A 25363-nucleotide genomic window follows, 5' to 3' on the forward strand; every position below is an offset into this window, starting at 1 on the left:
GCTGCAGATCCTAGAGCAATGCATGGCTACCTCGGCTGCCGCCATCTCCCTGCACCCCAAAACAACCCCCCCCCCATAAGCCCACCGCGGGGATCCACACCGCAATGGAGCATCCTGAGGAACTTAAGGACCTTCCTCGGGTGCGGAGACCCTCTGCTCAGCCTGCTCTGGATGCACAGGGCTGCACAGCACCCCTGGCTGGGGTGGGTGCTCCCGAGAGTGCTGCCAGCTCAGTGGCACGGTGCCCTGTGCCCACTGTCCTCTTTGCCACCCTCTTTCCCTTTCCCCAGCCTCCAGCAGCGCCAGCAGGGCTGGAAAGCAGCCAGGGAAGGTGACCCACGGTCAGCCACCCAGCACCCCTTGCCACCAGGGACGGGCATAGGGGAGGGGGAGCTTGCCCACCCCCTCCTACAAGAGGCTGCCCGTTTCCAGCCGCCATTAAAGAGCAATTAGCTGGAAATTAAGCTGAGAACAAGTATTGATTAGCTCATTAAGGCTGGGGGAGCCGGCTGTGGCAGTAGGAATTGCTGCCGCTCGCCCTCATTATGGGCAAGGTTAAAGCTTGTGGTTGGGAAGCTCATTAAAAACGCCAGGGACCAATCGATGTCCCCAGCCCAGGGCCGCCCAGCACCCCTGGAGACACCCAGCCGCTGCCTTTCGGGGACTGGCCTGTGACCTCTGGGATGAGCTAGCTCAGGAAGGGACTGAGCATAGCATCGTTGCTCCCCTGCACCCACTGCTGCATCCTGGACTCCCTGCAGAGGCAGTGGTGTCACCTTTGGCCTTGTCAGCCCCTCAAAACTCACTGGCTGGGGGGGGTCATCATTCCTTGCTACCAGGTGACCCATGGGGACAGGTTCTCCCTAGACCAGGAAAGTGACCAAGTCCATGGTCTCTCAGCAGTGCTGCCAACTCTGGGAGATGACAGCCAGTGTGATAGGTTTTCAGGGCAGCACCCCAGACCTTCTTATCACCAGAACTGAGTTTGTCAGCTCTCAGCCTAGCAGTATCAGCTTGTATAGGTGGGAGACAGGCCAAAGGGGGTCTCAGGGGTGGGATGAAAGCAGGTGGAGACACAGGGAAAGGGGAAAGACACTCAGAAGCTCTGTGCTAGTGGTGCCATGCCAACCTGTCTTGCGTCCTGATCACCCAAGCTCTAGAGGATCTTGGGCTGAGCCCAGACCCTGCCTGGCCATCCAACCAGACCCAGCCACCCCAAGGCCCTGTGTCTCCAGTCCCTCCTTCAGTGTCCCTCCCATCCCCATCTCTGCTTCTCCTGGCCACTGGCAGCTCAGGGCCAGCTCCCAGTCAGTGCACACATGGTGTTCCTGTGCAGGCTGGTAGTGCGGGGGGGGGGGGGGCAGGTGTCATCATTATTTTTGTTTTCTTTGCACTGCCCTGGAAATATATTGTATTCTCAGCTAATCCCGTTCAATTACACCACAATAAAACACATAATAAAAACGTAATTCATTTTTCCCGAGCGCTCCATCTCCCTGTGTCTTGGCAAGCTATTAAAAATTTGTCTTCATTTTTCTGGCAAGAGCCTTGTACCTTTTCATCTTTAATTTATGAGAGCAGAATAGCTACTGACAGGCCCTTATTGCACGGCGAGGGGCTGCATTATTTATAAGCCGCCAATGGCTGGCTCAGGGGAGATATTTGCAATATGCCGGGACTGGCAGAAGGAGGGGGACAGATCCCCAACACACCTGTCTCAATCCTCTCCCCCACCCTGTGTGGGTGCTGGGTGCAGGTGTTACCCTGGCTGCCCAGGGCAGGAGCACCCCCTACCCAGCCTCTGTCCGCCAGGAAAGCTACAGCACAGGGTGGTTATGGGCTGCCTGGCCCTTCTCTCACCAGCTGCTGCATCTCGACATCTTTGGCTTTGCAGTAACACTTGGTCCTCCATCCCGGCTTGGTGAAAGGTGGAGCATGGTTACTTTCTTCCCTCTTCTCCTTGCATGGACACCCATAGCTCCTTTTGACTGCCCTGGCCTGTGGGTGACACAGCCGCTGCCTGCAGGCTTACCGTGGTCCCACAACAGCAGCAATGTGCTCTCAGATAGCACACATAGAAAGCAGGATGAAAATATCCTCGCTGGGGAGGCAGGCATAGGCCTGGGGCTGGTGACTGAAGCAGAAGAGCCTATGAGTGGGCTGTGAGAGAGGGTGGGAGTGTGGGCAGAGCCAGGGGGATGCACCAGCCTGTCCAAACCAGCAGCATCCAGGGCAGCAGTTTAGCAGAGCCCTCTGTGCAGTGGTGAGGTGCAAAGCCGACTGTGCTAAAAAAAGACCTCCCGACAGCTGGATGAGCTTAACTACACACCAAGCCAGCCAGAGCCACTGCAAAGGCAGCAGGCTGGAAAACAGGAGCAGAGCCTGGCCTCGAGGAGCACAGAGGCACCCCAGCAGCTGACTTGTCCGTCCTTCACACTCCCATCCTCACATGGATGGCAGCCCCTTTCCACCATATACAAAATGGCAAGCAACACTTTTCTCTTTGCTTTTGGTTTTGTATAAACAACCTGCTTTTATTATTTGGTATATATAGGTACATGGTATGTTTATCAAAAATCACTAGAGGAGAACATGGTGCACTTAAAGCTGTTTAAGAAGGTCTACCTGAAAGCAAGCACTCCAGGAGGGGATAGAATGACCCCTCAAGAGGACCCCAGCCCTGAATAGAGATAGTATTAAAACGAGAATAAAAATGGAGACTCTCTGCTGGGATTAAAATGTGCCATTTGTTCTGGGGATGGAAGGAGCAGAAAGCCAGATTAAATCCCCGGAGCAGCCCAGATGAGAGCAGAGGGTGAGCTGAGATCACATGCCCGGGCTGGGAGAGCCCCCCCAGCATCTGAGCCGCTGTGTGCGCTTGAAATCACTCACCCTCGTCTATTTTGGGTATGGGGAGTTTTCCTCTCCGAAAGCTGCTCTGCCATCCCCAAGCACCAGCTGCTACACTGATGGGGAACATGAGGTGCCCGCAGAGGGGGTCAACTCTCAAACGCCATGATTGTCCACTGTCTCCTAAAGCTGAGGAGCACCATTCAGGCTACACATGAGGAAGAAATTTTTTACCACGAGGGTTGTAAAACACTGGAAGAGTTTGCCCAGAGACCTGGTAGATGCTCCATCCCTGAAAGTATTCAAGGCCAGGCTGGACAAGGCTCTGAGCAACCTGATCTAGTTGAAGATGTCCCTCTCATTGCAAGGGAGTAGCACTAGATGACCTTTAAAGATCCCTTCCAACCTGAACTATTCTGTGATTACATTATTTTCTTCCCCATCCCATATCCCCACTCACAAGGTGAGTGCTGCTGCCCATGCTCCAGCACACAGCTACAGGTGGGCTGAGCACAAAAGACGTGCACAGGGGTGGCAGCCAGGATGGCCCCAGAGCGGGGCTGAGCCAAGGCATGGGGAAGGGTTTGGCATGGTGCAGTGCTGCGGGCATCCTGGGATGCAGGGCTGAGCACCTGGAACCTACGGACACATAACAGCCAAGGGAAAGTGGCAGCAGCCCCGAAGGGATCTGAGGGGAAAAGCTCAGCAATGCGCTGGCCCAGCAGCTCCGCAGTAGGCATCTCGGACGCCTGACCCCTGTTCAGAGCCCTTTGTTGAAGTAGACGGTTTCCAGCTGTGGGTCTTTCTCCCGGATCCGAGCTTGGACTTCAGGCTCCAGGTGGCTCACGGGCATTGAGCTGCCAAGCAGACACAGATACAGGGGTTGGAGAAGCAACACCCACCAGTAGCCTCAGGTTGGGAAAACACCTGCTGCCACCCCTTCCTCACCTGCAGCCCATGGGGATATTGTCCCCATGGCCTCACTGCACATGTGTGTGCACAGGGACATGTGTGTGCACACAGATTCAAGCCTCTGACTGCTTGAAGGAGTTAAATCATCTTTTGGGAGTTAGAGAGCACAAGGAACCCATGCACCCCCACCTGCACCCCATGTCCTGCCCTGTGGGGCCGTGCATGCAGGCAAGGTACCCATCCTCACCTTTTCTGTGGGAAGAGTGCGCAGCACAGCGGGGTCGCAAACACCAAGCTGCAAGGGAAAGACACAGAGAGGAAAATCTGGGCTTCAGGTCAACGAGGAGGCAGCCCATAGCTGTGCTGGGTGCTCAGCCAAGGAAGGGGTAAGGAGATGGTCTGTCCAAGCTCCAGACCCTGCATTTGGCTCCTGAAGTGGGGCAAATCCTGTCCCAGTCAGTGTGGGGGTACCGTAATGATGAGCAGGAGCCCATTGGAGCTTGAGGTACGTCAAGACAGAGCAAAACAGCTTCTGGTCCCAGGACCTCATACCCCATCCTATCTGCCTGGGGTGGATAACAGCTTGGCTGAGCTCTGGCACCTCCCCAAGGAGCTCTGGGGTGGTTCTCATTGCCCCTGCCAAGCAGACCCCCCAGCAGCATCGCCCCCTGTACGCACGTTTGGTCTGTGCCTGGGGTTGTGATACCCATCGGCAGAGGGTGACTTACCAGAGACCCACCAGGCCGACCTGCAGAGGAGCATTCAGGTACGGGTACCGCTGCCAGGAACAGGGAGAGGCTGAAGTCAGTGGGGCAGATGGGGTGGGATGTTTCCTGACAGGGTGCCAGCCCCAAGGGGTGCCAGCACAGGCACATGCTTGGGGGTGTCCCTGTGCCCACTCTCCCCTCCCAGTACCAGTAGTACCTTCAGGAAAGCTCTCTTCTCCAGGGCATTCATGATCACCGGAGGGATGGCTGGGGCAGAGGGGAAGGTGATGAGTTCCCAGTGCTCACAGTGCCCCTGCCAGCCATGGGACACTGTCCCACGCTGCCAGGGACCAGCTGCAGCCCTTGGACATGGGTGGATGACAAGATACTCACCCATGGCCGGGGCTGCCATGCCAATGCGGGACACCACCACCTGGAAAATAGCTTTCTGGGCTGCGGCTGTGGACTCGCCCAGGCGGTTCCCGTTCTCATCCGTGACAGGGATTCCCAGCTTGAGCTCTCTGCAGGGAGAGGAGGCATGAGAGAGGCCCCAGGGCACACAAGTGAGCAGATCAAGATACAGGGCAGGGACACAGCACAGGGGCAACCTCCAGGAGAGGTTGGTGTCCTGCTATTTTCCCCATTAGTGCCTGTGTAATGAGTCCAAGGGGTCACAGCTGGTTCCCCATTCACACCTGGGGGAGGTCCTCAGCAGAGCTGGATGTGCAGCAGGGCAGGGATGGGGAGTTCATAGCTGGCATTAACTGATAACCCCTTGGGATGCAAAGAGGAGCTTGTACCCTCAAACCAACCCTCCAGGGAAAGGGCTGCCAGCAGGGCAGGAAGCTCCCTGTAAGCTACCCTCCCTGTGTCCCCTCACCAGTGCTTGGTGAACCCCGATGCAAGCCCAAGTGCCCTGTCCCAGCCCAGGGGCTCACCTCTGCCTCATCAGTGGGATGTTGATGCAGTTGGCAGCAGCCACAGCTGCAAAAGGCACGTACCGGCCAATGATAGCTGGCAAGTGCTGTGGGGGCAAGCAGGGAGCATGTCATGCAGAGGCTCTGGGGGCAGAGATGCAAGACCCTGGGGGATTCCCGCCCCACTGGGGAAAACCATTCTCTCTTCCCCTACAACTTCCAGCTGGTGAAAGCCCAGGGAGTCTGGCACATCCCACGTCCCCTCCCAGCCCTGGAGGAGGCTAAGGGGTGAAAGAAGCCTGGAGAGATCCAGCTGGGGATGGAACAGGGCCAGAGGGACAGGCCATTTCCAGAGCCATGACTGGGGAGAGGGGCTGACTTGTGTGGGTGTCCCCAGGAAACCCCTTTCCTCCATTTTTTTCTCTGCCCCAGGTGGTAGGGTAAATCCCCTGCTCAGCTCAGAGCTCAGAAGACCCCATGGGGAGTGTCCAGGTGCCTCCAGATAGTGATGGCCAAAGGCCACCTTACCTTGGTGAGAGATTTGAGCCCCAGTGCTGTGACAACTGCCCCCGTGGTTGCGCTCACATAGGCTGTTCCCAGTTGGCTGCAAGAGCAGGAGTTGACACCAATAAACGAGCATCTCCCCAACCTGCCACCCCCTCAAAGGACGGGACAGCATGATTTTCAATAGCAGCAGGACACCTGGGTTCCTCTCCCAGCTCTACCACCGACCTTGACAGCCCCACTGGTACCCATCTCTAGCTGTGCCAGGTCCCCACTGCCCCACCTCACAGCTCCCCACTATTCAAGATGGGATTCAAGGCACCCTCCTCATGGCATTTTGGGGTTCCCTGGGGACCTGCTCAGAGGGATGTTTACCTGGGGGTGATAGGTGCATCCCCGCTGCGATTGGTGTAGTTGACGATGGCGTTGAAGGACTGGTTGACCCACTGCCAGAACAGCACGGCCGGTGTGGTCCTATCAGAGAGAGGACAGTGCTGGTGGTACTCGTGGATGCCACCCATGCTCCTATGGCATGGGTGCCTTGCAGGGTACAGGACATGCGTCCCCTCCTCACCCCACAGCCAGAAGGGCACCCAGGGGAGTGCTTTATCCCCCTAGACACTCTCCTGGCCCTGGGGTGAGGAGAGGATGGGTACCTGTAGAAGGTCAGCATGCAACCGGTGATGGTCATGTTCATGGGGACTTGGGCAGACATGCGCCCTATAAGGAGCATCTTCTCGCCCGTGTCAGGGTGGAAAGCCGAATCGTAGATGTACTTTGCCCGCCAAAGCTCGTCCTCCGTTAGACCTGGGGGTACTGTGCCTGCCCTGCCAGGTAAGAGTATCACCCGTTGGGAGAACTTCTGGCAGCACCCATGCCATAGCTGGTCCCCACCCCTTGTGGGGCAGCTAGGAGATGCCTTGGGGACCAACCAGGCAATTTGGGGGGTTGGCTTTTACTGGAGAAGGCCAGCACTGCTCCCATTCTCACTCCTGGGGATGGCCCTAAGGCCATACCCTGTCCTGGAGCATTGCTGGAGGTACAGCTCCCCCCCAATACCTGTAGTCCTCCACCACCCGGCGAGCCTCCTCCAGAGTGGCCCCCGAGAGCAGTAGGTTTCGGGGGTCAGTCACCATGAAGAAGTGCTTGGCCCGGCCCTGGAAGGTGCTCTGGTCCCAGCGGGGCTCCTGGATGTTGATGGTGGCAGGGAGGGACGGTGGCATCTTCTGGAGAGGGGCCATTAATGGAATGCAGTGCCTGTGTGTTCCCCTCCTGCAGCCCTGCTGGGGCAGTTCTGCAGTTCCCCCAGCCGGGAGGAGCTGCAGGGGACAGGGTGCCCCTGAGTTGGGTCCCCAAGCCCAACAAGCAGATGGGGAAGCTCCCAGGTGGGGTGACCCCACCGCTGTACCCCCTCACCCTGCAATCTGTCAGTGAGGAGCCCCCCAATCTGGTTAACACCAGCCACCAGAACAGTTAGGGACCCCCCACCCCAGCAGGACACCCCAGCCACGGGTGGGGGATGGGGACCCCCAACTTCGGGGCCGGTGTTGGTGACAGTCGCAGGGAGGGGGAGGAAGGGCACGGGAATGAGGAATATCACCCCGCCCGGAAGGCACCAAAACACACGGCACGGCCCCATCTCCACGCCCGCCCTTCCACGCGATAACCGGGGCTCTGCTCCCCCCTCTCCAGGCAGATCAACCCTCCCCTCGTCCCTTCCCGTACGCGCAACCCTCCCTCCTCCCCCTCCATAACGACCCCCGCACTCACGGCTTCCCGGGCAGCGCCCACCGTGCCCGCGCCGCCGCTGCCACCGCCCCGCTCCCGCCCGGCGCGCTGACGTCCGGCCTCGTCACGGGGGGGGCGTCCCCGCGGCGGGGGGAGCCGGGCGGCGGCGCCGCGCGGGGGGCGGCGGGGGACACGCGGGACCGGTCTGGCTGCGGGAAGGGCGGTACGTGCCGAGCCGCACGCGGCGTCCGCCCCCCTCCCGCCTCCGATTGCTCGCGTGGGTGCGTGCGCGGGAGTATTCGCGCGTGGGCGCGCGCGCTCTCACGTGGGTGCGTGCGTGTGCGCTCACGTGCCTATAGGTGTCCGTGCGTGTGCGTTCACGTCGGCTTTCCGCTCATTCGGGTGCACGTGTGTGTGTTTTCACGTGGGCGTTCACGTGCGTGTTTCTGCGCGTGGCTGCGCGCACAAGGGGCGTCCCCGTTCCAATCGTGTGTGCCCGCGGGGCTCATGAGGGTGTTGGTGCCTGTGCCGCGCGCGCGCGTGCTCGTACCGTTGTGCTCACTCGTGTCGCATCGGTGTTCACGCGGGGCACGGTGTCTCGGCAGGGCGGCTGCGTGCCAGTGTGTGTCCGCTTGTGCAGAAGGTGCGGGCACACGCGCGTGCACCGCTGTGCCTGCGTGTGGCCCGCTGCGCGTGCAGCAGCGCTCCGTGGGTGTCTGCGAGTGTGTGCGCAGAGGCGGCACGGCTAGGCTTGTACGCGTGTGACTGCGCAGGGGTATAAACACGCATGTCGTGGACGTGTGGGTGCATGGGGTGTATGTGTGTGTGGGTGCGCGTCCCCACGCCGGCCGTGCCCCCTCAGCCCCTCACCCCGGCCCTTCCCCTCCGCTCGCCGTCGGGGTGTCCCGGGGGGGCTGCCCCGGGGCGCAGCGCGGACCCTGCCGCTGTGGGAGTGGAGGGACCCCCCTACTTCGGTCCCCGCCCCCGCCGCCCGGCCGCAGCCCCCCCGCGGCACCCCCGGCCGCCACGCATCACCTGAAACCGCCACGGTGTCGGGTTCGCGCTGGCGGCGCCGGGCCCCGCCGGGTGGTCACGGCCAGCCCGGGTTGGAGGCGATGCCCCACGGGGAGGGGGAACACGGGGGGACACCGGCTCGCATCACCGGAGTGGGCGGAGGGGGGACACACCCCCTTCCCTGGCCGTGCCTCAGTTTCCCCTGTGTCCCCCGGGGTGCCTCGCGCTAAGGGAGGGGTTTGGAGGGGCACGGCATGCCTCACCCCACGCGGCCCCGCGGGGAGACTCGCCCCCCCGAGCCCCACCACGCCGTGCCCGTGGGGAAAACACACACAGAGGGCTCCCTCCCCAGCTGCGAGGCCAGCCTTGGCCGCTCTTGATTGACAGCTCCCGCGCCCGATGGCCGCGCCGGTCCCGCAGGGACAGCCAATCCCCGCGGGCGGGGGGGCAGGAGGCGGTGCTGCCCCCCCCCGGCTTCTCCATCCCCCCCGCGCTGCCGGGTGTCTCTTTCGCAGGTGGCACCATGGGGACAGGTGAGGAGGGCATGGGACGGCGGAAAGGGGGGCGGCGGCAGGGGGGTCTCCAGCGCCCCTTTGGGGAGGGAGCACCGCCGGGTGGTGCTGGAGAGGGGAAAGGAGCAGCCAGTGGGTGCCATGGGGGGCTGCCAGGCGACGGGGACACCAGCGTGTTCCCCTGGCCAGGATCATTACTTATTTATTGAGGTCAGGCTGGGGCAAACGGGGGACGAAGCGGGGGGGCCCCGTGATGGCGTTTCACCCACGCCTGGAAAATCCCCGCGAGCATTTTGCTAGGGGCATCTGCTGGTCCCCTGCCCCATGGCAGCTCCCAGCAGTGTAAACCTGGGAGGACAGAGGGGGCACTCACCATCTCCTGCTGCAAATCTTCCCCAGGGAGGGGCCGGGGGTTCAGGTCTTGCTCTCTGGCGTAAAGCTGAGGTCCCTGACAGGTAAAACCCCTTTGCATCCCAGCATCCTCGCCCCAGGGCAGGGCAGCCTGTGCTTGCCACTCCCATGGTGGTACTCAGGACCCTGCAGCAGTTTGGCCCCCAGGGTGCTGTAGAATGAGAGGGGACAGGGCTTGAGAAGGGGTCACGAAGTTCCTTGTCCCCCCAGGCTGTGTAGCTGTGCCCAGGACCTGTCCTGCCAGCACCAAGTACCTGCACCAGCTGGCCCCAGCATCACACTGCTAAGAGAGAGCAGTGTTGGAGCTCGGGTATGTGCTGTTGGACTATGCCATGTCCACCCCCGGCCGACGGGCAGCCCTGGTCCCGTGAGGACACGGCCAGTCCTGAGCCGGACACCGGGACGCCGGGGTGCCCAGCGCCACCATGGCCCAGGGCTGGGACGCAGCGCTGTCAGGGATGACGACGGGCAGCCGGTCGCGAAGCTCCAGCAGCGAGGCCAGCCTGGCTCCCCGCTACCTCCTCAGCAAACAGAGCCGCCTGCTCAACGGGGATGACCAGGGCAGCCGCACCACCTCCCCCATGGGCCGTGTCATCCTCATCAACAACCCCATCGAAGGTGCGTGTGGTGTCACAGCCCTCTGCTCACCTGCATGGGCAGAGGGCCCAGACACCAGAGTTGTCCAGACCCAGGAGCAGGGAGAGTTATCCTGGGACTGGGGACATCCCCAGCAAGAGACACCCCTCCCTGTCACTTGGACCCAGCCTGGGTGACACGTTCTGTCCCCACAGCCAGCAGCAATGAGAGCAACATCATCAATGCCATCACGGTGGAGAAGAGCATGGATGGCAAGCTGGGTTTCAGCGTCCGTGGCGGCTCCGAGCACGGGCTGGGCATCTTCGTCAGCAAGGTGGAGGAGGGCAGCGCTGCTGGTAAGTGGGACAGGCTGAGGGACACCGGTGGGGACAGGCACATGCCAGCAAGACCCTTTGTGGAGTTCCCAGTGACACAATGCTGCAGCAGTGATTCCACCCTTCATGGTGGCAACCCACCATTTGCTCCGTGCTGCCTGTGGCCACAGAGAAGGGGCAGGGACAGGAGTGGGCAGACTTGTGCTGATGTCTCTGAGTTCCACCCAAAAGCCACAGCGAGGTGACAAGCTCCTCATGCCTGCTACAGCCTTGCTGCATTTGCTGAGCATCCCCACCTCTGCTACCATGGGGTCCAGATCAGGCTGGGGTCACATTTAAGGAGACACCAAACAAGGACATCAGTGCTGGGTCAGGTGCCCAGCCAAGCCATGTGCCCCTTGCAGAGCAGGCCGGGCTGTGTGTTGGTGACAAGATCACGGAGGTGAACAGCGTGAGCCTGGAGAATATCACCATGAGCAGTGCTGTCAAGGTTCTCACTGGCAACAACCGCCTCCGCATGGTGGTTCGACGGATGGGCCGCGTGCCAGGCATCAAGTTCTCCAAGGAGAAGACGGCATGGTGAGCAGGGTGTCCCTCATGCCAGCACCCCAAAGCCCAGCTCCATGGAGGTCATGGTGGGGAGGCTTGGTGGGGAATGCTGGGGGATCCCCAGGGTGGAGGGCAACAGAAGTCTCCAAGGAAGGTGGGGAGAACCCAAAGTGGGGCACAGGATGGAACACGAAGGTCTGGAGCAGGCAGGGTGGGTGCAAGCCCCATCCTCACCATCCTCCATCCCCATCATTCTCGTCTACTGCATGCCACTGATATCCCCATCCCACTGGGGGACAAGAGCCAGAGCACTGAGGTCGCCCCCAATCACTGTGCCCATGCCCCAGGGTGGATGTGGTGAACAGGCGCCTGGTGGTGGAGAAAAGTGGCTCGACGCCATCGGAGAGTGGATCTGAGGATGGGTTGCGGCGCATTGTCCACCTCTACACCACCTCTGATGACTACTGCCTGGGCTTCAACATCCGTGGCGGCAGGGAGTTCGGCCTTGGCATCTACGTCTCCAAGTATGGCCACCCTGGGGGGCAGGAGTGGGACATGGCACCCTGATCCCTGCTGTGCCCACGCTGGGGCTCAGCACCACCTCCTTGGCTGAGCCCCTCACCCTCACAAGTCACTGTGGGTGCTGGGCTATGGGCCTGCCCAGCTGGAGGTGTGGGGCTGGAGCAGAGCTCCGGCAAGAGCTTTGCCCCATCCTGCCCCTGCTGCTGCCCTAGGGTGGACCCCGGAGGGCTGGCAGAGCAGAATGGCATTCGGGTGGGAGACCAAGTCCTTGCAGCCAATGGAGTCAAGTTTGAAGACATAAGCCATAGCAAGGCAGTGGAGGTGCTCAAGGGGCAGACACATATCATGCTAACCATCAAGGTACCTGTGGGACCCCTGGGTGAGGTGGGGGGGTCGATGTCCCCCCACACTGGCACTGCCCCAGCTCGGCCTGGCGCCTGTGGGGCTGGTGCAGCTGCTGGCTGGTTGGGTTTCAAGTGGGTGGGAGGGGGGAATTTATTATTCATGGCTGGCACTGGATCGGGTTCGCCTAGGGCAGCCAGCGCTCACTGACCCCCATGTTCTCTCCCCCTGTGCCTAGGAGACCGGCCGGTTCCCTGCCTACAAGGAGATGGTGGCCGAGTACTGCTGGCTCAGTCGCTGTAAGGGCAGTGCTGTGCGGGTACCAGCAGGGACACTGGGCTGGGGCATGGGGTGGGGCTGGGACCTGCGTGCAAGGGGCATCCATCCCTGGTGGGGAGAGAGAAGTTCCTTGTGTCATGGGGTCCCATGACCTTGGAGGGGCGTGAAGTTCTCTGTGCCACAGTCAGCATCCCCATGATCCCCGTGGCCCTGCAGAGTCACACCTGTCCCACATCCTCGGAGGGGACATGGAGAGCCGGGTACCATGGCCAGCAGCCCTGTGGTCCCATTGACTCCTGCAGAGTCCCACATGTTCCCATCCTTGCAGGGGACATGAAGATCTCTATGCAACGCTCAGCAGCCCTTCCCCAATTCCCATGACCTTGTGGGTCTCCACATGTCCCCTGTCCTCAGGAGCTATGTGGATCTCCTTGTGGCCTCATGGTGTGTCACACCATCTCCATGCTGTGACTTTGCAGTGACCAACGGGCAGCTGCAGCAGCTATCTCAGACCTCAGAGACCAGCTCCTCCATCTCCTCCTACTCCTCGGGGCCAGTGCCAGGGGCAGTGAATGGGCTGGGGACAGCCACCCTGGGGCCTCCTGCCCGCACCGTGGATGTGGCCATCTCCACAGAGGATGGGCCACGGCGGAGCTGGGCACGGGAGCGCGCTGAGCGGGCCATGCAGACTGAGCCGGCCACCGAGGGGCTGCCAGAGACACGGCGCACAGTGCGTCCCCCCGAGCTGCTGCGGGACACAGCCATCCGGGGCCAGAGTGCTCGTGAGCTCCCTGGCACCCACCCGCGACGGACCTTCACCCACTCACCCAAGACGGCACTGCTGCTGGCTCTGAGCCGGCCCCGGCAGCCCATCACGCGCTCCCAGAGTGACCTCACCGTCGCCGGTAAGCACCGGGTTACGGTCCCATGCGTGGGACTCAACCCTGGCTGGGGTCCCCATCCAACCCTGCACCCCCAGCCCTGGGAGTCCCATAGCTCAGTCTATGCCTCACGTGGTGCCTGTCCCTTGCTCCAATATCGTATAGCCCCTGATGCACACAGATCTCTGACCGCCACTCCTGGGCAACCTATAGTCAAGTCCCTGGCCCCTATCCCAGCATCATATAGCGCCCCCACCCCATACGGACACCAGGCCACCAGCCCTAGGCATCCTATAGCCCTGCATAGCCCCAGTCCTGTCCTTGCAGCTTGCCAGGCACCCCAAAGCCCAACCTCACAGCTCCTGGAGACCCCTTGCTCCACACAACAGGTCTGTCTTCCAGTCAGTGCCCCATAGTAGTCCCTCTGCTCTGCCAGGTTCCCAGCCCGGATCCCCCTTCCCAGGTGCCAAACACCACTTGGGGTGGCATCCCCTGGACCCTCCACCCCAACCCCTCTCTCTGTCCCCAGAGGAGAAGCGGAAGAAAGAGAAGCCAGAGGGACAAGAGGCACGGGGAGCCCCCCCAGGGCTGCACCGCTCCAAGACCCTTGTCAACCTCTTCTTCAAGGGGGGCCGTGCTGCCAGCCAGAGCTGGGCCCCCCCCAGCCAGGAGCCCTCCACCTCTGACCACTGGACACATACCAAGTCCCCAGGGCGCCCTGATGGGGACAGAGGTACAGGACTGGGGGACAGGGTGAAGAGGAATCCAATCTGTGACCAGTCTACCCTTCTGTGGCACTGCAAACGCCATTATGGCACCCCTGGCATGAAGGGGTTGTAGGAAAGGGGTCCTTGGGCATGCAATTTTGGTGATGGGCAGCAACGCCGCTGGTCATCCCCCCCAGGTGCTCACCCCTCTCCATCTCCATTGCAGTAGGCGCTGTGCAGAAGTTTGTCATCCGGAGCCTGAAGCGGGGTAACGGGGGTGCCCGTGTGTCCAGGGGGGGCTACGGGGCAGGCTCTGCATGCACCTGATCCCGTGCTGCATGTGTCTGTGCAACTCTGGTGTGGATTGAGCTGATGGGGTCATGGGAGGTTGTGGGGTGCCCAGGGTGGTCCCTGCCCCTCTGGCCACTCCTCCTTGCTGTCTCCCCGCCAGAGAAGAGCCGGCGTGCCAGCATCCTGGGACCGGCCAGCATCACCACCCTGCAGCCCAACGGCAGTGACTCTGAGGCCCGGCTGCCACACATCCAGGACACCGCCGCACGCCTCCTTAGCCCCGACGAGGTGACAGCCGTTCTGCGCCACTGCTCCCGGGTACGGCACTGTGTAGTGGCAGGGTGTAGGCAAAACGGTGCTGGTGCCCTGGACTTATCCCCAGGCAGCTCCTGCAACTCACGGGGCACCACGACCAGTGCTACCTGCCCATGTTAAGGTCTGGGAGGTAAACTGAGGCACGGGGTAGGGGTCACCTGTCTGCTAACACCCCTCCTGTGCCCACAGTACCTGCATGAGGGCAGTGTGGAGGATTTGGTGCGGCCACTTCTGGCCATCCTGGACCGGCCCGAGAAGGTCCTCTTGCTGCGGGATGTGAGGTAGGTGATGCCAGGGGTACCCCAATAACATCCAGTGGGGTGAAACGGACCCAGAGCCTCCCACTTGCTCTTCAGCCCCACTTCTGCTCCATCCCAGAGGTGGCCACAACCTGTGCCCTCTCTGTGCCCCCACAGGAGTGTGGTGGCCCCCACAGACCTAGGCCGGTTTGACAGTATGGTGATGCCCCTGGAGTTGGAAGCCTTTGATGCCCTGAAGAGCCGCTCAGGTAGAACCCCACCCCGCCAGGACCTTGGCTGGGATGGCGGGCAGTGGGCAGGTTGGGTACAGACTGGGGAGGGTGACCATCGTCTCTCCCTGCTCGCAGTGCGCTCGCCTGCCCTCCGTCCAGCCCACCATGATGTTCCCCCCAAAAGACACCTTATCACACCAGTGCCTGGTGAGTGCCACCCCCTGGGGTCTGCCTGGCAGGAGCAATTTGAGGGAGGAGAAAGGGAGGTGGGAGCCAAAGAAGGGTGAGCCGGGATGTCTGGGTGCAGGGAGTCCCAGAGGAGGGCAGGTCTGGTGTCCCTGGGTGGTCCAGGGGTAGCAGGATCTGTGGAACCTGGAAACCAGGGACGTTTGGAGAGAAGGATCTGGAGTCCCTGGAGAGAGGTGCCTGGGGGTCCTTGGGTGTCAGAGGTCCTCGAGGGGGAGCAGGGTGTCCATGGAGGAGGAAGAGGTGGGGGGGTCTTGGTGTCCAGGCAGTCCCTGGGTGGCAGGAGTCCCCGGGCTCTGGGATCCTGGGGGGGCGTCCATGGGCGATGGGAGTCCCAGGGAGCAGGGCTGTGGGGGTCCCTAAACCCTTCTCATTGCAGACTACCGGGGCGGGTTCCTGCTGAAGCCGGCAGGAGCCCCAGAGCCAGAGGAAGCTGGGGGGCTGCAGGCAAGCCCAGCCCGGCCACGGACCTCCCCCAGACCCCACCGGCTTCATCCCCGCACCTACACCCCGCTCCCCGACGTGCCAGTGGATGCCTACACCTGCGCCAGCCGCCCCCCACCTACCGCCAGCCCCCAGTCCCCCAACTGGCTGCTGGCTGAGCCCCCCCAAGGCGAGGGGCGCGGGCGTTCGCGCAGCCCCCGGCCCACCTGGCACAAGGAGTCCCCTGGGTCAGCACCTGATGGAGGGGCTGAGGTGCTGGGGAAGCCCCGGCGGGCACGGCTCCCCCTTGCACCCCTCTTTGGCAGGCCAGGAGGTGAGGCGGGGACTGGGACAGCCATCAATGGCCCTGGGGATGCTGGCAGGGAGGAAGAGGAGGAAGAGTACCGGCTGCTCTCTGTCACCCTCTCCAAGCTGAAGCACTCGCTGGGTGGGTGACATTCAGGTGGGACCCTGGGGGTGGGGTGGGGATGGGCCCCCCCAACACCAGCATCACTGGGGTGTATGACACCCCCTTGGCAAGGGGCACCCCATTTAGGGGGCAGATGGCAAAACTCTGAGCATTGCCCAGTCACAGTCCTCCAAAACTAGAAGGGGAGGAGCTGCCCCCAACATGTGCTGTCATCCACATAGGACTTACCAAGACAGGGTGGGATGGAGGCACAGCTGCACAGGGGAGGCAGTGCCACACCTGGGAGTGGGTGGGGCTCCCAGCCTACACAGGTACGAGGGTGTTGTGTCTCCCCTGCAGGCATCAGCATCTCTGGTGGCATCGAGTCCAGAGCGCAACCAGTGGTGAAGATCGAGAAGATCTTCCCTGGAGGAGCTGCCTTCCTCAGCGGTGTCCTCAAGGTATGGGGGGACCTTGGGGGACACAGCACACACCAGGAGGGGGGTAGGCATGAATCCAGACACCCCCATCCTGTGGTGCTGCTGAGTGCTGGCAGCCCCATGGCACCCCAAAAGCAGATGCACTTCACCCCACTGCCTTCTCTCCTGGGGATCAGGCTGGGCAGGAGCTGGTGTCAGTGGACGGAGAGAGCCTGCAGAATGTCACCCACCAGCGGGCTGTGGACATCATTCGCCAGGCCTACCGTAACAAAGCCAAGGAGCCCATGGAGCTGGTGGTGCGGGTGCCCAGAGGCCCCCCAGAGTGATGCTGCACCCCCACTTTGAGGAGCCATCCCCTGGCTCTGGAGGAGCAGGACAGCTCGTTCCTGCACCAAGATGTGGCCAGTCTCAGCGTAGCCAGAGGGTGTGAGAGCCGGAAGCTGTTCCACAGGCACGGAGGAGCTGCCCGCAGCAGGACCTGGGCGGGGGGCAATGCTGGTTATGCAGGAGGGGGGCATGCAGCCCCTGGCCCCACTCCGGACACATGGACACAGCCCTGAAAAAAACCACAGCCAGGGGCTCGTATTTAATCGGCATTTCTGGGTGGTATACAGGCGAGCCAGGCTCTGGGAACAGGACATGACTGAAATAAAGTACAAAAATCCCCCCTCTGGAGCTGGGGGCGACCAAGCCAGAGCTGGACACAGCCAGGCTTTTCCTTTGGTTTGACATCCCATCTGGGTGCCCAGCTGGGCCCCCCCACCTCTGCCCACCCCACGGATGTCCCCAGCTGTCACTCCCAGCACCATGCCCCTCTCCCCTGGCAGTCTGGGCATCACAAGGGCATGGGCCAGGCATTTCTTTGCAGGGGCAACAGAGGGACGCTGCAGGTGAGGGCATGGGAAAGGCACTGAGGGTAAGCTGCCCTGCGGCAGGGTTCGGGGGGGACACAGACAGGCGGGGTGTGAGCTGAGCGAGGGTGATATGTTTTGGTAGGTCCTATAAAAATAGAGTTATTTAAAATGGCACAGAAACGATCCCCTGACAAACACACGGGCGTGGAGGGGAGGCTGGCACAGGCAGGGACAGGGCACGTGCCATCGCCTTTGGAAGTGGCTGGGTGACAGTGCCAGCAGGGATGAGAGGGAGGGGACAAGCCCGCCCTCCCCCTGCCCAAGGTGACCCTGGCTGAAGCCAGTGCTGCTAATCCCCTGGGCACTAAGAGGATCAGCTGGAACCAGTTCTGGGCAGCCCTGAGGCCAGGACTCAGCACCCACCTGGCCCCGCATCTCACAGGCATCCCCCCGCGGTGATGGGTCCTGATGTACCCTCACCCCAACATCGCAGTGCTGAGGAGGGGGCAGCACCTGTGGTCCCTTCTGCCCCCTCACAGTGACAGCAGTCTCTGCAGAGCTGGGGAGAGAGCAGGGACCCCCCCATGGCTCCCCAAATCCATGGGGCTGGAGGCTCCCTCCACCCTCCGAGCACAGGGCAAGGGAAGGCAGTGTCTCAGATCTCAGTGGCTGTGATCTCCTCAAAGGGTGGGTCGGGGCCAGGAGGGTCACAAGGCTCAGGCGGGGGCTCCTCACCCTGGAGCCGGAGATGCTGGAGCCGCTGCTCCAGCCGTCGATTGCGGCGGTACATCTGGATGTAGCTGTACTGCAGCTGCTTCTGGTAGTGGATCACCCGCTCCTTCTCGCCCTGCCACGTGCTGCGCTCCTGCTCAAAGGCGTCCCGCTGCTCCTGCCCGCGCTGCCGCTCCAGGGCCACCTCTGCCCGCAGCCGCTCCAGCTGCCGCCGCAGCCCTGCACTGCCACGGGGCTCCTCGCTGGATTGGGGACAACCCTCAGCAGGCAGGGGACACCCCTCGCCGGGCTGGTGGCATCGCCCACGGGTGGCTTCCCGCAGCCCTGCCACCTCCTGCTCGAGCCGGCCAGCTTTGGCACGGAAGAGGTCGGCCTCGCTCTTGCGCCGCTGCAGTTCATTGGCGCAGACCTCCAGCTCCAGTGCCTTCAGGCGAGCGGCCTCTTGCAGCCCCTGCGCCCGCCGTTCGCCCGCCTGCAGCTGCGCCCGCGCCTCCCGCAGCTGCGCCCGCAGCCCCAGCAGCTCAGCACCCCGCTGTGCCAGCTCCGCCTGCGCCTCCTTCAGCTGCTGCTTCAGCAGTGAGATCTCCCCCGACTTCTGGCACACCTGTGGGATGATGGAATCATAGAATCATTTTGCTTGGAAGAAACCCTCAAGATCATCGAGTCCAACCATTAACCCAACACTGGCACTAAGCCATGTCCCTAAGATCCTTGTCTACACGTCTCTTAAACACCTCCAGGGATGGTGACTCCATCACTTCCCTGGGCAGCCTGTTCCAGTGCTTGACAACCCTTTCTGTGAAGAAATGTTTCCTGATATCCAATCTAAACCTCCTCTGGTGCAACTTGAGGCCATTTCCTCTCATCCTTTCACTTGCTGCTTGGGAGAAGAGACCAAAACCCTCCATGCTACAACCTCCTTTCAGGTAGCTGTAGACAGCAATAAGGTCTCACCCTCAGCCTCCTTTTCTCCAGGCTAAACAGCCCCAGTTCCTTCAGCCGCTCCTCATCGTGCTTATGCTCCGGATCCCTCACCAGCTCCGCTGCCCTTCTCTGAACTCTCCTGAACCTCCATGTCTTTCTTGTAGTGAGGGGCCCAAACACGTACACAGTATTCAAGGTGGAGCCTCACCAGCATGGAGCACAGGCAGACAATCACTCCCCTAGTCCTGTTGGCCACACTATTCCTGATACAAGCCAGGATGTTGTTGGCCTTTTTGGCTACCTGGGCACACTGCTGGCTCATATTCAGGTGTCTGTTGATCAACACCCCAAGATCCTTTTCCTCTAGGCAGCTTTCCAGCCACTCTTCCCCAAGCCTGTAGTGTTGCATGGGGTTGTTGTGACCCAAATGCAGGACTCGGCACTTGGCCTTATTAAACCTCATACACTTGGCCTCAGCCCAATGATCCAGCCAGTCCAGGTCCCTCTGTAGAGCCTTCCTACCCCTGAGCAGATCAACACACCCACCTGACTTGGCATTGTCTAGAAACTTACTGAGGTGCACTCAATCCCCTTGTCCAGATCATTGATCAAATTATTAAACAGATCTGGCCCTAATACTGAGCCCCTGGGGCTGATGGGGCTCAGGTGCTGGCCAGGACCCCCCCAGCCATACCCTGCACTCACCTAGCACTGTCGGGCAACTCACCTCCCATTTGGTCTCCTCCAGCCGGGGTGCCAGCTCAGTGTGTTCACGCTGGAAGGAGGCGCAGCGTCGCTCCAGCAGGTCCCGCTCCTGCAGCAGCTGGGCCAAGTCCTCCTGCAGCTGCTTCTTCTCCTGCTGCAGCTGCAGTACCTGGAGCTGCAGGACCTGCTGCCCGCGCTGCGCTGCCTGCGCTGCCTGCCGTGCCTGGGCCGCACAGCGCTGCCGCAGCCCCTCCAGCTCCTGCTCGCAACGCCGCTGCTTCTCCTCGTACACCTGGGTGGCAGGGAGGGACGTGTTAGGGTGGATGGCGTGGCACCCCCATGCTTCTGCTGCCCTCTGTAGGATGGGCACCCCCTGCCTATAGGGAGGGGGCTGGCATGTCCTCCCCAAAGCAGAGGAGAGGCTCAGAAGGGGTGTGATGTAGTGGCGTCCCCTCCCTCCTCGTGCCCCCATCCCTTGTCATGCTGGCCTCCCTATGTCAGCACTCCCAGAGCCTATAGGGCTCCCTCAGCTCCAGCACCAGTGGGGAGAAGTACCAGGTGCATCCAAAATAGAGCATCTCAAGACAAGGTACCTCTGTCAGTACAAATGCTCCCCTCACATCATATGAGGGTTCCCCAGAGCCTATATAGGACCACCCACCGGTGAGGAAAACCTCCATTCCCAAAACCACAGGAAAAAGTATTCCTATACATGGGTCTGTAGAGGGTCGCCAAAGGGGGGCCTCTGCTCCCCAGCCAGGAGAGATGTCCACATAAGGCACCCCAGGGAGGAGGACAGGGACAGGATGGGGGGACACTGGGGCATACCTGGCAGATGGCCACTTCGTTCTCATCCAGGCTGTCACGTAGGAGCTGCAGCTCAGCCTCCCTCTCCCGCAGCTTGTCCTCCAGCTCCCGCACCAGCATGGCCTCCTCGCTGGGCAGGGGCGAGCGCCCGCAGGAGCCGCTCTCTGAGGACGGCCGGCCCCTGCCACTCAGTGAGCCCGTGCTCTTGCTGGAGGATGAGCGCCCACTGTCCGAGTTGGAGGGGCGGCAGCCCCCTGTGGGGTCGGGGGGACCGTGGAGGGTGGCTGGCAGGGTGCCTGCCTCAGGGTGCTGGCTGCAGCCCGTGCTGTAGGTGGGCAGGCTGGAGAGGGAGTTGCGCCCTGAATCCGAGAGGGTGCTGGCGCGGCAGCTCAGGGAGCTGGGCTTCTCAGCACCCAGCAAGTGGGTGAGGCTCACCTGGCTCTCTGAGAGCCCTGGGCGCGTGCCAGGATGGGTGCTCCGGAGCTTGGGCACCACTGGCTTGAAGGCCATAGGGCGGATCAGGGTCTTCTCCACGTTCTGCCAAGGGAAGACGAGAGAGTAGGGGGCCTCGGGGACCTGCCACCATCCCAAGGGTCTGTCTGGGGTGGTGACAATGGGGTGCCCTCAGCCCCAGTGCCTTTGCACCTAAAAAGAGACAAGGGCCGGTCGCTGCCTGCTCTGTCCCTACTCCATGGGGTGCCCAGGTGGGTTCCCATACGCACCCTTGGCATGAAGGAAGGGACATAAAGGGCACAGGATCACCACCTCCCCAGGCACAACAAAAATGGGGCCATATGGCCCCAGTTCACACCCCCCAGCCCATAGCCAACCCAGCATGGCACAGGGAGCAAAGCCAAGACCCCAGCACCCACTCAACCTGTTGTTGCCTCCCCCTCACCTCCTCCAGCTTGCCAGAGACAGGGACCAGCTTGGGGGGCGGCCCCTGGAGGTGATCACTGGGGGCTCGGTCATCATGGGGCTCATCCGAGTCACTGCAGAGGCTGGCAGGAGAGGGGGCGTCGAGCCAGTCGCTGCAGAAGCCCCCGTTGGCATAGGCATGGGCAACACTGGGCACGGCCATGCGGGGCTCCTCAGGGGACGGTGGGTCCCGGGGGCTGGCCCGGAGCAGCCCCTCCTGCTTGCGGAATGAGGCGGTGGGGGGCCCCCCATCACAGGGTTGGCCAGCACAGTTGTGGCGAGGCCGGCCAGGCAGGAGGCTGCCGACGCTGCCCATGGCAGCGGGGGGTGAGCAGGTGGCGGTGTGGAGCTTCGCAGACCCCTCAGCAGCTGCCTCAAGGGGCACTGGCAGCGTCTGCACGATGGCCATGGCGGGGGGGCCCCCAACGGGCAGGGACACGCAGGCAGCCTGTGGGCAAGGGAGACGGGATGTCAGAGCCATGGGGACTGCTGCCCCAACCTCATGGGTGCAGGTTGGCCCAACTGGAAGCAGACAGAATGAGAGGCCAGATGAACAAGAATGAACAAGGCTTAGCCTGGGGCGCAGCGCCAGCACCCCCCAACTGGGCTCAGCATCCCAAGGGAGAAGCCCAACGGTGCCAGGGCCTGTGGGGTGCTGGTGGCACCATGGGGCAGCAGCAACGAGGTCCTGTCCCTCAGCGTGACCCCGCCACAGGAAGCATGCCAGGGCTGGAGGCTAATCCTCAGAGGCCCACAGAGAGATGGCTCCTGGGCAGCCTGCCCCACAGTTCCTGCCTGCCCCAAGGCACTAGCCAGAACAGCCCACATGGAGATCAGGGGCCAGCCCCACAGCCCCCATCTCTTCGCAGTGACCCCACAGAGAGTGCCCCCCAACCCCAGACACCCACAGCGGGGTGCAGGGTACCCCAGAGAGCTGCCAGGCCGTGACCATCTGCTAATCAAGCCTCTGCTGACCAGGGGGACCAGGTCGGGGGTCCCTCCCCTAACCCACCCACTGAAGTTGGGGGACTACCGTGGTACCAAGTGGGTGAGTTGGAGCCTACATGGAACAGCACAGGGCAGGGGGCTTTGCCCCAGGCACCCCCCACTGAACCCCTGGTGGCCACCCACTCCACTGAGAGGACTGCTGCCAGGCAGGCAGGTGGCCCAAGATGTGGGCACCAGGCTCTTTCCCAGCCCCAACACATGGGTGCCCCTTGTTCCTGCCCCACGTGCCCCTCTCCAGCTGGGGAGGATGCTCTGCTAGTGCCCTGCTGTGGCCCCCCCTGCCCCAACCCATGCCATATGCCTGCGTGACGGGCACCAGCCGACGGGCTGGATCCGTCCCCTGCTGCCTCATCGCATCTTGCACATGGCTGCGGCTGGCACGGGGCACGGGTGGCGGGGCCGCTGCCCGCATAGTCTCGCCTGCCAAGCTGTCACCTGAAATCAATCTGCCTGCCAGTGCCTGGGGGGACGAGCAGGGAGAGGTACCAGCGAGCCAGCCCCGCACGACACCATCGTGCCCACTGGCACACGCAGCCCCAGGGACACCGTGACCTCACATCATGTCTGTGACACCCCAGGGTGCGAAAGCGGGTGACCCCCCCAGCCACTAACCTTGCCAGCCGCTGCCCATCCGTCCGGTCCACTTGGGCTCTTGCACCATGAAGATGGCTCCACCAGCCCCTGAAGCAGGAAGGAGAAAGAGGAGGGTGGTTAGGGTGCCAAACAGCAATGGGGGTCCCTGCACTCCCCCTAGTCCTCCCTGCTCAAACCCACTGGTGCCAGCATGGCACAGAGGCTGTGAGGGGAGCGCAGTGGTCGATACACTTCTCTAAACACCCAGGTATGCCTGTGTGTGCCCTGGGAGGGGTGGTGGGGACAATGGCCTCCCGTGGGGACCTGATACTGCCAGAGGGGCAGGATCAGGGACTGGGGAGGGACATGAAGGAACCCCGTCCCAAAGGGCATCTCAGTCCCCACAGATGCAGCTAGGTGAGGTGCAGCACTCCACCCCTGCAAAAACCCCCTAGGACGTGCGTGCGGGTCAGGGGGAAGCCCCTGAGGACAGCCAAGTCCCCACAGAGAGGATGCTGCCACCACCAGGGCCCTACACTCGGCAGCCAGGCTGGGAGGTGGTGAGAAGGAACTCCATCTTCTCCCTCCCACAAGCCCCCCCAGCCCACTGAGAGGGTCCCACTGCCACCAAGAGGAGCAAGTCACCAGGGGGGCAGGGGCAGCCACCTAGCCGGCTGCCAGCACCCTGTGAAACCTCCCTTCAGCCACCCAGTAAAACCAGTCAGCAACTGGGGCGGCGTCACCACCAGCTGCTCCGTTCGGAGCACAGCAAAGCCAGATCACACCGTTCCGACCCCAAAAAGGCAAGGGAAGGCTCAGTCCCTGCTTCGTTGAACCCCCACCCTGAGCTGCTGGGTGTTTCTGGTCCCTGGGGTCCCTCACAAGACAATGGCACCTTAGGGCCATCCCAGGGGAAGGGGAAGCAGCCCCTCATCCCTCCCAATGCACCTGGCCCGTGAGTACCCCCTCATGCCCCCCTCTAGCCTGCCACCACATCCTGAGGCTCCTCGAGTGGTGCTGCCCCCTTTGCCCACCCCACACCCCCTCTTGCCCTCCCAACCACCCCATACTGCCCCACTGAGCCCTACAGCCCCCAGTCTGCCCCACGGTGCTTCCACCCTGCCTGACCCCACAGCTCCACTAAGTGCTCCACGGCTCACTTGGGCCCCTGTTGCCCCACAGCTCCCTCAACGCACCCTAAACACCCACAAAGTTCCCCATGACACCACCAAAGTGGCCTACGGAGCCCCAGGGCCTGTACTGCCGCATAACACCCCCAAAGTGCCCCATGGCATCCCCACAGTGCCGCACAGAGCTCCTGGGCCTCTGCTGCCCCTCAGCTCCCCCAAAGTGCCCCTAAAACACCCCCGAAGTGCTCCAAAACAGCCCCAAAATGCCCCACGGGGCCGCTGGGCCTGCACTGCCCCACAGCTCCCCCAGAGTGTCCCAAAAGCACCTCCAAAGTGCCCCGTGACCCCCAAAAGTGCCCCATGGACCTCCAGAGCCCCTGCATTCCCAGGACGCTCCAAAGTGCCCCTGAAACATCCCCAAAGCGCCCCACGGCGCCCCAGCCCCCGGGACACTCGTTTCCCCTCAAAGCGGCCCCCCGGGCCCGGCCCCCCCAACACCTCAAGTGCCAGCAGCTCCCCCAAAGCGCTCCCCGTGGCCCCCGCGCCTTGGCCGCCCCACGGTTCGCCCCGAAAGCCGCCGCAGCCCCCCCACGGCCCCGCGGGACCCCCCCGGGCCCGGCCCCCGCACTCACCGCGGCCCCGCCGCCGCCTCCCGCGCCGCGCCGCGCCCGCCGCCCCGCCCCGCGCCAGGCCCCGCCCCCCAAAAAAGCCCCGCCCTCAGACCACGCCCCCGCTTCGCCAGGCCACGCCTCCGAGAGGGAAGGGGCTGGGGTTACGTGGGGGGTCCGTGTGGCAGCCGTGTCGGGGGGACCCCCCGCGTGGGTCACCCTCGCCCCGTACAGCCCCAGTCACGTCGATCATCCCGGGCCTAGGGGGGTCCTCATCTCCTGCATCGCACCGGCCCAGCCCACCCTGGGGATCCCCATCCCCCAAAACAGCCTCAGGCCCCCGGGTGAAGGTCGCCCTCGAGGAAGTACTCCCCCAAAATTTGTCTGGGGAACCCAGCCCCCGTGCCAAGGAGACTGGGGGGACTCTGCCTCATCCGTTGCTCCCCTCCCACGATAGGACGTTGCAGCTCTTGAGACTCTTCAAGGGCTTCAAATCAGAGGAAAATGGAGAAAAAAAAATAAACCCACCCTCAGCCCAGAAAGCCATGGGGCGGGACTCAGCCGTGGGGCAGGACGCAGCCGTGGGCACCCACACACACACCACCCACCCCAGGCAGTCTGGTGTCACCCAGGCTACCCCCCTGGGTCTCTGTCACCTGCTCCCAGCCCCAGCAAGGGATGGGTGGGTGGGCGGGAGATGGGGGTCCCAGACTTTCCCACTGCTCCACTTCTGCTCCACAGCCCTGTGACAGCACCAGCCCC

The 25363-nt window shown here is 62.5% G+C and overlaps 3 protein-coding genes across 8 annotated transcripts; 1 reads left to right on the forward strand and 2 right to left on the reverse strand.

Annotated features, from left to right (window-relative positions):
• Window positions 1-2501: 2501 nt before the first annotated feature.
• On the reverse strand, window positions 2502-8363 carry SFXN3 (sideroflexin 3). 4 transcript variants are annotated; one of them, XM_071812098.1, is made up of 11 exons: window positions 8169-8363; window positions 6950-7209; window positions 6547-6717; window positions 6266-6364; window positions 5915-5990; window positions 5408-5493; window positions 4863-4990; window positions 4687-4736; window positions 4491-4540; window positions 4010-4057; window positions 2502-3707 (listed from the first exon to the last, which is right to left on the reverse strand). In XM_071812098.1, the coding sequence occupies exons 2-11, from the start codon at window positions 7129-7131 to the stop codon at window positions 3611-3613; spliced, it is 987 nt and encodes a 328-aa protein (XP_071668199.1). In that variant the 5' UTR covers window positions 7132-7209; window positions 8169-8363; the 3' UTR covers window positions 2502-3610. The 4 variants fall into 4 exon arrangements, with proteins under 4 accessions (XP_071668199.1, XP_071668198.1, XP_071668195.1 ...); XM_071812097.1 differs by having other exon boundaries at window positions 6950-7116; window positions 8169-8296; XM_071812094.1 differs by lacking the exon at window positions 8169-8363 and adding an exon at window positions 7661-7893.
• PDZD7 (PDZ domain containing 7) lies at window positions 7767-17032 on the forward strand. Of its 3 annotated transcripts, XM_065842947.2 has the most exons (18): window positions 7790-7841; window positions 9020-9165; window positions 9766-10173; window positions 10347-10487; window positions 10871-11045; window positions 11363-11539; window positions 11750-11897; window positions 12118-12178; window positions 12638-13063; window positions 13569-13772; window positions 13973-14014; window positions 14198-14355; window positions 14542-14633; window positions 14769-14860; window positions 14960-15031; window positions 15450-15941; window positions 16263-16363; window positions 16519-17032. In XM_065842947.2, the coding sequence occupies exons 3-18, from the start codon at window positions 9981-9983 to the stop codon at window positions 16666-16668; spliced, it is 2724 nt and encodes a 907-aa protein (XP_065699019.1). In that variant the 5' UTR covers window positions 7790-7841; window positions 9020-9165; window positions 9766-9980; the 3' UTR covers window positions 16669-17032. The 3 variants fall into 3 exon arrangements, with proteins under 3 accessions (XP_071668193.1, XP_065699019.1, XP_071668194.1); XM_071812092.1 differs by lacking the exon at window positions 9020-9165 and having other exon boundaries at window positions 7767-7841; XM_071812093.1 differs by lacking the exons at window positions 7790-7841; window positions 13973-14014 and having other exon boundaries at window positions 8554-9165.
• Window positions 16900-24665, reverse strand: LZTS2 (leucine zipper tumor suppressor 2). The gene is made up of 6 exons (XM_065842945.2): window positions 24626-24665; window positions 22903-22971; window positions 21263-21730; window positions 20386-20901; window positions 19580-19849; window positions 16900-18532 (listed from the first exon to the last, which is right to left on the reverse strand). Exons 3-6 carry the CDS (start codon window positions 21689-21691, stop codon window positions 17852-17854), a joined length of 1896 nt encoding a protein of 631 aa, XP_065699017.1. The 5' UTR covers window positions 21692-21730; window positions 22903-22971; window positions 24626-24665; the 3' UTR covers window positions 16900-17851.
• Between the last annotated feature and the right edge of the window lie 698 nt (window positions 24666-25363).

The sequence above is a fragment of the Patagioenas fasciata genome, chromosome 8, assembly GCF_037038585.1.
Source record: "Patagioenas fasciata isolate bPatFas1 chromosome 8, bPatFas1.hap1, whole genome shotgun sequence".
Taxonomy (NCBI): domain Eukaryota; kingdom Metazoa; phylum Chordata; class Aves; order Columbiformes; family Columbidae; genus Patagioenas; species Patagioenas fasciata.